Source organism: Rhipicephalus sanguineus, chromosome 3, assembly GCF_013339695.2.
Source record: "Rhipicephalus sanguineus isolate Rsan-2018 chromosome 3, BIME_Rsan_1.4, whole genome shotgun sequence".
NCBI lineage: Eukaryota > Metazoa > Arthropoda > Arachnida > Ixodida > Ixodidae > Rhipicephalus > Rhipicephalus sanguineus.
The window spans coordinates 142,583,202-142,595,198 of NC_051178.1; the positions used below are offsets into that span (position 1 = coordinate 142,583,202).

General features: G+C 44.5%; 3 protein-coding genes across 3 annotated transcripts in view; 2 read left to right on the forward strand and 1 right to left on the reverse strand.

The window, feature by feature from the left end:
• Positions 1–11,997, forward strand: part of LOC119387336 (ceramide transfer protein) — a 608,660-nt gene that overhangs the window by 31,609 nt on the left and 565,054 nt on the right. The window lies entirely within an intron of this gene.
• The window catches only part of LOC119387323 (HIRA-interacting protein 3), a 75,412-nt gene that overhangs the window by 6,874 nt on the left and 56,541 nt on the right, over positions 1–11,997 (reverse strand). The window lies entirely within an intron of this gene.
• The window catches only part of LOC119385916 (sodium- and chloride-dependent neutral and basic amino acid transporter B(0+)), a 17,786-nt gene continuing 8,584 nt past the window's right edge, over positions 2,796–11,997 (forward strand). Inside the window, exons 1-5 of the mRNA XM_037653281.1 lie at positions 2,796–2,913; positions 4,640–4,771; positions 7,688–7,863; positions 8,456–8,649; positions 10,385–10,517. Of these exons, the coding sequence (XP_037509209.1) occupies positions 2,796–2,913; positions 4,640–4,771; positions 7,688–7,863; positions 8,456–8,649; positions 10,385–10,517 (753 nt within the window). The remainder of the gene's footprint in view (positions 2,914–4,639; positions 4,772–7,687; positions 7,864–8,455; positions 8,650–10,384; positions 10,518–11,997) is intronic.

Genomic DNA, 11,997 nt, shown 5'->3' on the forward strand with positions numbered 1-11,997 from the left:
GCATGCATCCCATCATTTTTGAAAGCATTGGCCTTTTCTTTTTTTCTCCACGTGTGTTACAAGTACTGCATGCGTGAACGTCTATCGGTCATGGTATCCGGGGCAGACTGAAAGCCTTCGATGATGTGAAGCTGTAAGGTCATTACAGTGCGTACTGACGTAATACGATGTAGTAATGAACGCACGAATGTCAAAAATAAAACAAACGTTTTCAGAAGATGTGTTTCGTTTCATTATTTTCCACTATATAAATAAAGGATAGTCTTTTTGGAGATGAGGTAAGTGATGACCGTTCGAATACGTGAATTGAGACGCATCGGTTTCTTTTCTTGACAAGAAAGAACCATGCTTTTGATAACAACATCCTGGTTACAACAACAACATGAGATATCTAGACACAGCGAAAGCACAAAAAAAAATTGACTGATGGGGGGGGGGGGGGGGGGGGGGCAGACAACGAGAACGTGTTCCACAAATACCAGCATCCTTGCACTAGCACATGCACATTGTTAATACTAACTAAAGTTATAATATTGCTAAATTCGTAGGAGAACATTTTACAGCAGCGCTGTTACGCGGAGAGAGCTGCCAAAAGCTTTTTCTTTATTTCTTCCGCCAACTTAATCTGATGTGTCTGCTGATTTATTCCTTCCTTTTCTTTATAACATGCTCGTGAAGTTCCATAGTTCTTTTCATTCTAAACTACATCACATCAACAACGTTTCTTTTTTTTTTTCCGCATTTAGAAAAGGTAACAGGCATTAATATTTCAGCCTGCCAGACTCTTTTCCTAGTCTACATTGTTCGCACGTGCCATGTTTCGAAGTCTCATCCTCATAGTCTTTGAAGAAGAAGAATCAGCCCATCGCCCACGTTGGACGTTCAGGAAGTTACAGCTTCGCTTGTTCTTTTTCCTGCTGAACCCAGCGATTTCACTGTGACTTCGATCAGGCATTCCGGCACAAGGTGAGGTAATGTAGTAGCACATGGTGCTGAGAACAAAACGCTGTTCGGTGGACACATGGTCTCACGTAGATAAATAATCCTGTACTTCGTACTCGTGTTCACAAAACCTCATTGGCGTGAGTGCACCCCATGATTAGTCGGCGCCTGTAGCGTGTCTTTCAAGGAACAGTCACTCCATAGTTTCAACGTGTTCTCGATCAAGACCCTGGAGAGGGTGACAGTCACGGCACAAGCTAACCAGCAATTCTAAATGTACGCTCTGCAAAATTTTAATGAAGCCGTATCTAGTGGCAAGGTATCTTACGCAACATTGTTTTTAAATGCGAAGCATTTCTTAGCGAACTTCTGCGACTTTGAGCGTACCTATCTATCTATCTATCTATCTATCTATCTAATCTATCTATCTATCTATCTATCTATCTATCTATCTATCTATCTATCTAATCTATCTATCTATCTATCTATCTATCTATCTATCTATCTATCTATCTATCTATCTATCTATCTATCTATCTATCTATCTAGCCGCCTACGACTTTGTGCTCTCCTGGTCGCTTGGTTAATCGAATGTACACCAAAACTGGTATGGCGTAACATGACTGTATGACGAACGTCAGTGACAAGTCATAATATGAAAATCGTGACACGCATGTCATTTACAGCATGATTTACATGCCACGCTCATGGTGCGCTGGCGGCCGTTTCGCTAGCTTGATATACACGAAAATTTGTATCTTGTGACGTGACTGTATGAGGAACATAAATAACACGAGTAAACATGAAAATTATGACACGCATGTCATGTACAGCATGACTTACGTGCCACGCTCATGGTGCGCTGGCGGCCGTTTCGCTAGCTTGATCTACCCCGAAGGTGACATTGCGCGACGTTACTGTGTGACGAACATAAATAATAGGAGTAACATGAAAACCATGACATGCATTTTCCTCAGTGACATACAAGACGATGTATGCAGCTCTTTGCTGGCTGCTTCGCATTACATCGATTCCCACAATGCGTGGGATCTGCCTGCTTTTTTTTTCTGTATCAACAAGATTTTCGCTTTTCGCTACACTTGACAGCTGTCGATATAGCCGATTACTGCGTGACAACACATTTATGGCAATTATGAACAAATGATGCGAATACTCGTTAAGCGAATGTGATAGCGAAACTCATCGCTGGCCATCGAACCGAACAAGCAAATATAGCGTGAATGAACTGCGCATTTGGCCATTATATATATATATATTATATATATATATTATATACACACACACGATTGTTACCTCAGCCAAGATGGCTATATAGAGATTAGGGGACAAACTCTCCCCCCCTCCTCCGATTGGCAGCATTGTCTTGCGCCTGAGTGCGATAGTGTAAAAATATTCTATATTTTCTTACCTCACTGGATGAAGACGTGAAAGCAATTTACTTATCTGGTTTAACTGTGCTATATATTGCATATATATAATATATATATATATATATATATATATATATATATATATATATATATATATATATATATATATATATATATATATATATATATATATATATATATATATATATATATTTAGAATATTTTTACACTATCGCACTCAGTGACGCAAGACATTGCGTGCCAATCGGAGGAGGGGGAGGGGGGAGTTGTTACCTAATCTCTATATAGCCAGTCTTGGCTGAGGCGCTGAGGTAACAATCGTGCAGCACGAACGCGTTGCCGCAGTGTTACGTTGCGCCGTCGATTGTACTTTGCGGGCAATGCACAGCGCATTGAGAGCGTGGACGCTGCTCTCATTTGAATACCCGCCCGGACGCAGCCATGGCGGAACGAGACCAGTGGGGGAGCAAGTGCACTTTCCTCCTCTCCCTCATCGGAATGTCCGTCGGAATGGGAAACGTCTGGCGCTTCCCGTACGTCGTCTACGTCAACGGCGGTGGTGAGCACGCTCGATGCTTCCAAAGCGCAGCTGATCGGAGTCATTGGACGTTTGTGGAGAGCAATTGCAGGTGGCGCCACCAGCTCGGGCGCACATGAAGGCTCCCTAGGGCGCACGTTGTCCTACTTTTCCTTTTTTTATGAACGTGGCCTCCGAAATTGAATGGAACGCGCAGTCTTGGGGGCCACGCTATGCGCGGTTCGATGGTGCTTCACCGCAGAGCCTAGTCAGCAGCTCCCGGTGCTTGCAATGTAGAAAAACCGTAAAATATGGGAACCGTGCATACGTTTGGTACGTACAGCTCTAAGAGAGGAAAAAAAAAAAAAGAATGGCACCAGGGAGCGATAACCGGAGCAGAAAAATTGTTGCTAGCATTCGAGGTGAGTGCTTTAGGTGCCTGCCACTAACATTCTGGCGTGCGCGGGAATCGCGTAGTGATTTTCCCGCACTGATCGTCGTTCAGTTGTTCTTATTATTTCGTCGGCAAGCTGCTTACAGAGGCGTGGCAGCACAACAGGCGCACCTTATTCTGAGCAACAAATAGCCAACAGCGATTAACCGGAGCGAAATTCATGCAGCCAAAATATATGTACATATGTATCACTGCTCGCGTGATAGCAAGGTATCCTGGCATAGTTCTCGCCGTCATGTTTAAGTGCTAGCATGGTGAATAGGGCTTCTATGACATTTCTTAAAAACTGTCCACACGCGTAAGCGCATAGCTCACAACACAAACACGACCGACTAAGTATCCCGCTATTCTTGCGCTGCTTCTGTGTGGGATTTGTGTAACATATAATGTCAAGCCAGTATGAACAAAGAAGGATGTTGAGGTATCGTTCAATTTATTTTCGTTGACTGGTAGGAGGCGAGCCGCGTAGCTACTTTCCCACCGAAACGAAGAGTGCGCAGGAGAAGCGATACTGGAAATGGGCCGATGTATGCCAGCCGAAATTGTACAACGATAGAGGCATGCGTCTTCTTTCTGATAATTCCAAACATCTTTACGTGTTAATGCATCGTTCTTTCGTTCTTTATTTATTTTTATTTTCTTTTTTTTTCTGCGCTAGACTACAAAAAAGGCAGCCTGCTTAAGTTGCGCCGATATTCGTGAATAGGCGTCGTTTATTGTGGCAGAAAAAGAAACGAAAATACCTTTTTACTAAAACGGATTAAAACAGCCCGGCGAACCAGACGATACAGAAAGGAGCACGCTCACTCGACGCTGAATTAAAAAAAAAAAGAAAAAATATGTGCCTTAATCGACGCTTCTTGCCTTTTACGCTCGGATACGGAACATCCCTATATGACACCGGACGATATAAAAAGGAGCACGGTAATTCAGCGCTGAATTAAAAAAAAAAGGTATGCCGTCATCTATGATTTATTCCTTTTATAAACACGGGTACAGAAGAGGAGGAGGAGGAGGAGGAGGAGAAGAAGAAAAACGGAAAGACAGGCAAGTTAGCCAGTTCTCAGACCAGCGGGTACAGAAAAATACTTACAACCCAAGGCGGCTGAATAAAAAGCAACACAGGAAAGCACTAATGGTACTTTCATCTCGTGTATGTCAAAATACATACATCCTGCCTTTTATTTGCGTATCAGAGGCGCGAACGACTGACAGCGTATCAAGGCACCCCTTGTCTATCGTGCAAACTTCGCTGCGATGCACTACGGTAGACTGATTTTGGTCATGCTTTGACTCATTCGTGTCTGCCTCCAGGAGCATTTATTATTCCGTACATCACGCTCACGCTCATCGCCGGAAGACCGATGTACCTGCTGGAGCTCGTCCTGGGTCAATTCTCCGGTTATGCACAGACAAAAGCATTCGACGGATACCCGATAGCAAAAGGCAAGCTGGAAGGGCCAAGTGCCTGTAACTTCCTCGAGTATCCTTCCTTTTACAAAATCTGTTTCATTGCTCTCTCATTCCGAAGGGCTACAGGAACGCTCATTATAAAAGTGTTCGCAATCTAGAACCGCGTCAAATGAATGGACAAAACGTGAAGCTGAAGCAGGGGCTTAGACAAATGTTTTTCGAGGGGGGGGGGGGGGGGTCAGCCACCTTTTATATATGTTCGTGCGTGTGCCTGCATGCGTACGTGTATATGTACTACATTCGTCAGCAAGCTTAACTCGAACGCTCCGCAGCGTGGCTTGGACTGGTTTGACTGATGCCAGCCGCGAAGCGCTGGGCGCTGTTGCCGAGATGATACCTCGGTATGTTTGGATAGTATGTCGGCATACATTGGTAAAGTCTTGGTAACAGAACCCAAAGGTATACGCGGCGCTGTCGTCAATCAAACCGTTTCAGGACACGCTGAGGAGCGTTCGAGTTGAGCTTGCTGACGACTGTACACATGCATTTAAAAATTTTGGGGAGGGGGGGTGCTCGAATCCCCCCCCCTCCTTCTGGCTACGCCAATGAACTGAAGCGAGTGGTACTTGTTTCACAGCCTTCGTGCGTCTTCTGTTGAAAACAATGTATTCTCGTGCCTATTGGTCCGCGGAAGCGGCCAGTCTCCGTTAGCTAAGTGGCAAAGCCTCACATCCCGTGGTATCGGTTCCTATATAAGAACGGGCATCAACCACTCGCTACAACGTAATCAAAGTGGCGCCCACACTGACATCAGCGGAACGCTGAAATAGCTGCGCCAAGAGTTCCGCGTGAGTGGCAATATCCACGAATGCAGTTCCGAACTTCCCAACCGCAAGGACGTTAATTGCGGCCCAACACAACAGTGGAGTGTTAACATAAGATTGATTGGTCGTTCACTCGATCAGTCAGACGAGGAATCAAACATTTAAAAGGAACAATTCCCAAAAAGGATCTCGCACCCCTTTACGTGATTCATATTCACGTTTAACGGACGGCGCTGCTGGCGTCAAATCTGCCGTGAAACAATGCGAGTGTGATGGAAGCGCAAAGCGTGGGAGCTGGATTTAGGTCAAGGACGCTCGAATATTGTCGTGCCGCAGTGGATCGCCGTTTTGCACCGAGCTCCATATTCATCGACTGGCGCAGGCTCGAAAGTTGCTGCGTTGTATATATATGGACACTTTCGTTGCGAAAGAGCGGCTGCGGACAAAGGACGCCAGACAAACAAAAAAATCGTTGCAACTCGTATTAAATTGTGGCTCACACAGCTATTTGGGCGAATTCGTAATGGTTCATGATTATGGAACGGCACAACGAAAAGAGACACGAAACACTGACAATGAAGAACACTTTGCCGTCAGTGTTTTGTATCTTTTCGTTGCGCCGTTTCATAATCATGTGACTCACACGTTAGGACAGAATGTATTGATATCGAATTCACCGATAAAATAGAACAGACAGAATGAAAATGATAGCGTAATGATTGTAAAGAAGCAGTCACACGTGCTATTTCATATAACGCAGGATATCCACGTCACTTCCGTCAGCATATAGAAGCGCGTAAAAACTGCAGCGCACCGCCGGCGCTACGGTGACCACCACCAACAAAATAATTTACACCTACCGTTCCCACTTTTCTTTTATGTGACTTTATAATAATACTCTCGTCATTCACACGGAATCCTTGATCAACCCTTTGTAGGTCTGCCTATATTTTTTACACGGTGATATAAAAACCGGCTGTGGTATATTGATATGAACTACAAAGGAATAGTATCAAACAAATTTCATCAAAATCAAGCCCGTAGTTTACTGAAAAAAAAGTGGGACATATATGTCCTACTGGCTCATGAGAGTGTTTTTAAAAAGTGGGAAAACATTGTCCCACTGTCTCATGAAGACACCATCTCGAGATTGCATCAATGGGTATTTGGGACAAAACGGCCGAAGCAAGTGGCACATAGTATCGCTTCTCAAGTTGTGCTGAAGAAAGTCGTGCGGACATCATTTCCAGCAGTAGAACACCCCCTGCACCTGCGCCTCCTGTGAGCCTTCATAGCGCTGTGGTCTGTTCCTGTAAAGTTTACCTCACCGCATGCACCAACCATTTTTTTTCTTCATTTGCCTGTCCTTGCTTTGGCTGTCGAAATTGTCGAGTACGGCTGTTGTCCCTGAATATGTCCCTACTTTTCAGGAGGTGTATGATATCAAGAAAAATATCTACACGCAACGATATCCGCAATTACGCTGAGGGATGGGCGTGGCAATTTCGCAGGGGATTGCGTTTTGATGTGTTTATCGGCCAAGTTATTTCGCAAATTTACAAAACCACGTGATGACTGGAAGCTAAAATGGCCTCTCTGAAAAACCGGAAAAAGAGGAATTTATCCGGCATTTTGATTGGTAGGTTCTTTCTACCTGAAGAAGAAGGAAATTCAGAAGCTATCGAAAAAAATTGATCGCAACTCAACGCCATTGTAACAGATTCCACCCTTCGAAAGCGTGGTAAAAGAGCTTCCCTCGAGATTACGAAGACTTGGGTAAGATACGAGGGAGCATTGCGCTAATTGCAACGGGTGACGTGGGAGAAAAATTTTTCTGCAGACGGAAAAGTGGGACGTATGTGTCTTGCTGTCGCACAAAGGGTTAAGAGAGATAGTCCTTTTGCAATATTTAAACATATTTAGTGTTATATACTAAAGTTTTTGTACGTGAAGCTGAGGATACGGGACTGTCGGTCTGGCTGTCTGACAGCTTCTAATATTGCGAATCATAAGTTTAACAACGTTAAGCGCCAGTGCAGCTAAAGCACTGCTTCATGTCTATTTGAAACGTTAAAGCTTTAGGCTGAACCATATAATGAAAGGTCCTTTTGTGTCACGGCTGCAGGCGTGGGTTGGGCCATGGTCTACGCGTCGGTGTCGCTGGCTCTCTTCAACAGCATGGTGCTGGCCTACGTCATCATCTACCTCTACTACTCCATGGGGAATCCCACGACGTTGCCCTGGATGCAGTGCGACCCCTCCTGGGCCGACGAGCAGTGCTACGTCAAGAAGGAAGGCATTGTGAGAGACTACACGAAGAATTTCGCTACGATAATATAGGCTTTCATTTGCTGTCCCTGTTGTCCTCGCGATGGTATATCCTCAACTCGCTTTTTTTTTCTTGAACAAAACGAGAAGATAGCAAAACGATGTTGACAAAAGGTAGATCACAAATAGGACAACCGCTACTCGCGTGGTATACAACTTCAGACGTCACAAAAAAAAAAAGAAAAAAAAGCAAATCGCTTAACCATTCATACAATACTGAAGATTATAGCCTAAGCAAAAGAGAGCCTATTCGTTTAGAGCAATTTTGAAGACACGATAAACTTATACGTGATCTGCCAAAGATGTTACACGCATTGTAACAAAGCAAAAATACCTTGCATTACGATCTTGACACAAGTTTAGCCCATGTATTTGCAATCTTTGTGTGATTTCTGTCATTGATTAATGTTTTTTTTTTCTGCATTCATGTATCACTATTTCTTCGACTTTTACGTTTATATTCGTTTTTCAGTTCTTTGTGTAACGAAACAAAAGCGCAGCATTACTGAGGCATAGAGCGGTGACTTCGTTTTCTTTTCTTTTTTTTCCCTCCTCGGTCGTCCAGTTTCCCTGCAAGGCGGTGGAACAGATGGCGCTGAACAAGTACAAACCAGAATGGCTGCCCAGGATTAATGAGCCGCAAAGTTTTGTCCAACCGGTAGACGCTAACCGCACCTCGAATGGCACCGTCTTCGAAGGGAGGCCGCACGCCAGCAGCTGCATTAACGCCACTCAACTGTCGTCGTACCATTTTTACTAGTGAGAAGCGCCTCCTTGTAAAACATATGCTAAACAGGCTGCATATGTAAATCCATTATAGCTTACAGCGCACTCTGACACACGGACGAAGAAGAGACACACGAAGACAAGCGCTGTTTTCGTGTGTCTCTTCTTCGTCCGTGTGTCAGAGTGCGCTGTAAGCTATAATGGATCTTCACCAACTAGCCCGGTCAGAAACCTTGCTGCATATGTAAAGCAGGCTGCATTTTCTAACGCCGTCATAAGCTTGCGCAGGGTTCCCCCCCAAAAAAAGGGGGGGGGGAGAAGTACTTTCATCTTAGTTCCTTCCCCTTTTCTTCCTTCAGTGTTGTTCTAGTTAAAATGACAATATGTTTCACAATGGATGAAAAAAATGAAAGTGATGACGTGCTTCCCAACGAGGCCTGCCATTGGGCCCTGGCCTTCCTGAACTTTCCTGGAGTAAATGTGGGAGGTAAACAGTTTTCAATTCCTCAAAAACCTGCGCGGCCATAGCCCTGCTCTTTAAACAATGGCGAGACAGATCCGACTGAGTCACGGTATGGGGCAGACTTTGCGCACCCCCCCCCCCCCTTTTATGTGATTAAGGTGGCTGCTGGTAGCTGCTGATGGCGGTGTTTCGAAAAGCCCACCGCCGTGGACAAACACGTGACGCGCTCACCTAAATATCTTCCTCACCCACAGATGGCGCGCACCAAAGAAATAATAATTCTTCTTTCCGGGGCTGAGGTTTGAGCTAGGGTTCCCCCGGTCCGAAAGCGAGTGCCTTGACCACTAGGCCACGCGCCCATGCTTGCCCAATGTGAACTGAACTGATGCATACGAATGCGTTCTTCTGACGATGCAAAAAAAAAAAAAAAACAATTTGGAAGCAGCACGCTTCATTGAAATATTTCGTGTTGATGGACTAAAAGCGATCTCCTGGACAACGCCTATAACGTCGACATTAGGGACTGTACATTCCAGGAAAATTCCGTCTTCGAGAAAATGGAATTCCTAGCTCGCGCTTTCATGATCCCGTGATGGTACTTTCATTGGGAGGTTCTTGAGTCTGACGAACGCTGGAAAGAACATGAAAGACGCCATGACGATTCAGCCTGACAACTGCATCCCAGGGACGGCCGTTAACGCTTCAAGAGGAAGCATTGCGCAATGCGAAAGAAAGAGAGAAAGAAAAGCAGTAGGTCAGACATGCCCGTAACAAGCTTCGCTTGCCCCCATTTCCCCGACATGGGAAGGGCTCCTGAATTAAAAAAAAAAACAGTAGTAAAAGCTATCGTTACTTCCTTTTTAACAGCGGTTTAAGCGATACACACATACTCGATATTCGAAGACAGTTTTCCTGCCTTGGTCGTATTCTATTCGTAGTCGGAAATCGCGCGCACCCGTGTATAGTAAAAAAGATTGACGATTCAGAGTACTGTGTACTGCCACAAAGAACCGTAATCCAAAACAACAAATATTAGCTTCAAAACAATACTTTTGGAAGCTACTCTCACTAATGGTTAGCAACCCGAAGTACTTAATCCCTGGCACACATATCAGATCCGACGGACCTTGTTGGTGCGTCAAAGAGCTGTCTTCACCTCGATTGCATTTTCTACGACTGCATTTTTCGCTATGACTTCTAAAAAAAGACTCTTGAGCCATGACTTCTGTGAGCGCACCAGCCCGTATACCTTCGATTCAGGAAACAAGCCCTATTTTATTTTTGCTCTATACTGTTTCAACGCAGCAAAATGGTGCTCGGATTCAGTCCCCAGAGCAAAGATCAAAATTCGTACCAGGCCCACCTTCTGCTCGCCGTAGCCCTTGGCTGGTGTTGCGTGTTTGTCTGCGTCCACAATGGCATCAGGTCACTGGGAAAGGTGAGCCACCCTATAGTCACCACGATGAGAGCTATTATGCAGCAATAGATTATTTTCCTCGCCTCAATCTCTCATCCTCGCTGAGAAGATTTATAGCATATGGTACGCAGTGAAATAGGCTAACTACTACTTTTCATGATATTTCATTGGCCACGTCCTGAATAGTGTTTACGGCTTAATTAAGCAGCTTTTAGATATGTTCGCGCGTGTGCTTGTATGTGTACGTATACACTATATACGCATGCAAGATTGCAGATACAGACGCCAATGACTGTATATAGTACGCATCGTGCGCAATCCTAAGCTCCGTAATGTAAAATGTACCATAATTGCTACATTGAGTTTGATGACTCGTTTTTTGTACTTAAGAGCGGAAAACTTAACACAAGGCCCATAGTTGTGATTTTAATGCACTGCCCTTGAGTTTCAACTGTGTGCAACTCGATAAACCAATGACTAAGTAAGTATTACTGCTTTCTGTGTATTACATTTTAACTCAAAGTACCATATCGTTTTGTTTGTTTTTTTAATGTGCTTACCATGGCTTGAAGTCAGTGAGAAAAATTTATTTATAGAGTTTTCTCGAAGTAGAACTGTGTTTGACATTACAAAGCTATTTGAGCAATTCGGAGAGCTATAAATATATGTTGCACTCTACCAAATTAGCATAAAACTGTGCGTTTTCTCGCCTTGCGCGCCGCTTCTACCTGCTATCTCTCTTTAGATTCACAGATCCTCGCATGTGTCCACGAAAAGTCATTGTTTTATGTCTATGCGTATGTCGTCAAGGTCATCTACATAACCACCACGCTGCCCGTTCGGGCTACTGCTCATCATACTCTCTCGAGTGCTCGCGTTGCCAGGAGCGTCTGTGGGGCTCAAGTTCTTCATCGTGCCCAAGTGGAGCGAAGTTCTGTCGGTCACGGTACGAACCTCAGCGCTTCGTATTGCCTCGTTAACAGCAAACATGCGCATTCTCGTATTCTGCACATTTGTACACTTGTGCAGTTTGGAAGCTAATAAGTAATATTATCTATAGCATTGAGCTGAGAACAACAAGAAGTCGCAGGCGTAGCCTATACGCGACACGTACAAGATTTGAAGTACAACACCGCCGAAACCGACGGAGACAAAGAGAGGAACACAAGTGGACAAACGCAGTGCTGAGCTATGTTGAACCAACAAGCCCAATTGGACGCACTGCAAGATTTTATATAGCGTGGTAATATCTTCAAATAGGCCATAGAATGCTAACGCACCCTTCATGCGGAACTTACATAGCAACCTTTGTATGAATTCTTTCGGAGGCACACAACATTCTAGATAGCGAAAGCCTTTCGACGTTATATTTAACCCCTCTATAAGATGCGGCGCGAAACAGTCAGCAAAAGTGTCATGTTTAAATTATCCGCTTTGTGTGTGCTCAAGCTTATAGGCATACCGAAAAAAAAGTCTCGGAGAAACAAAATTGGAGCGGAGC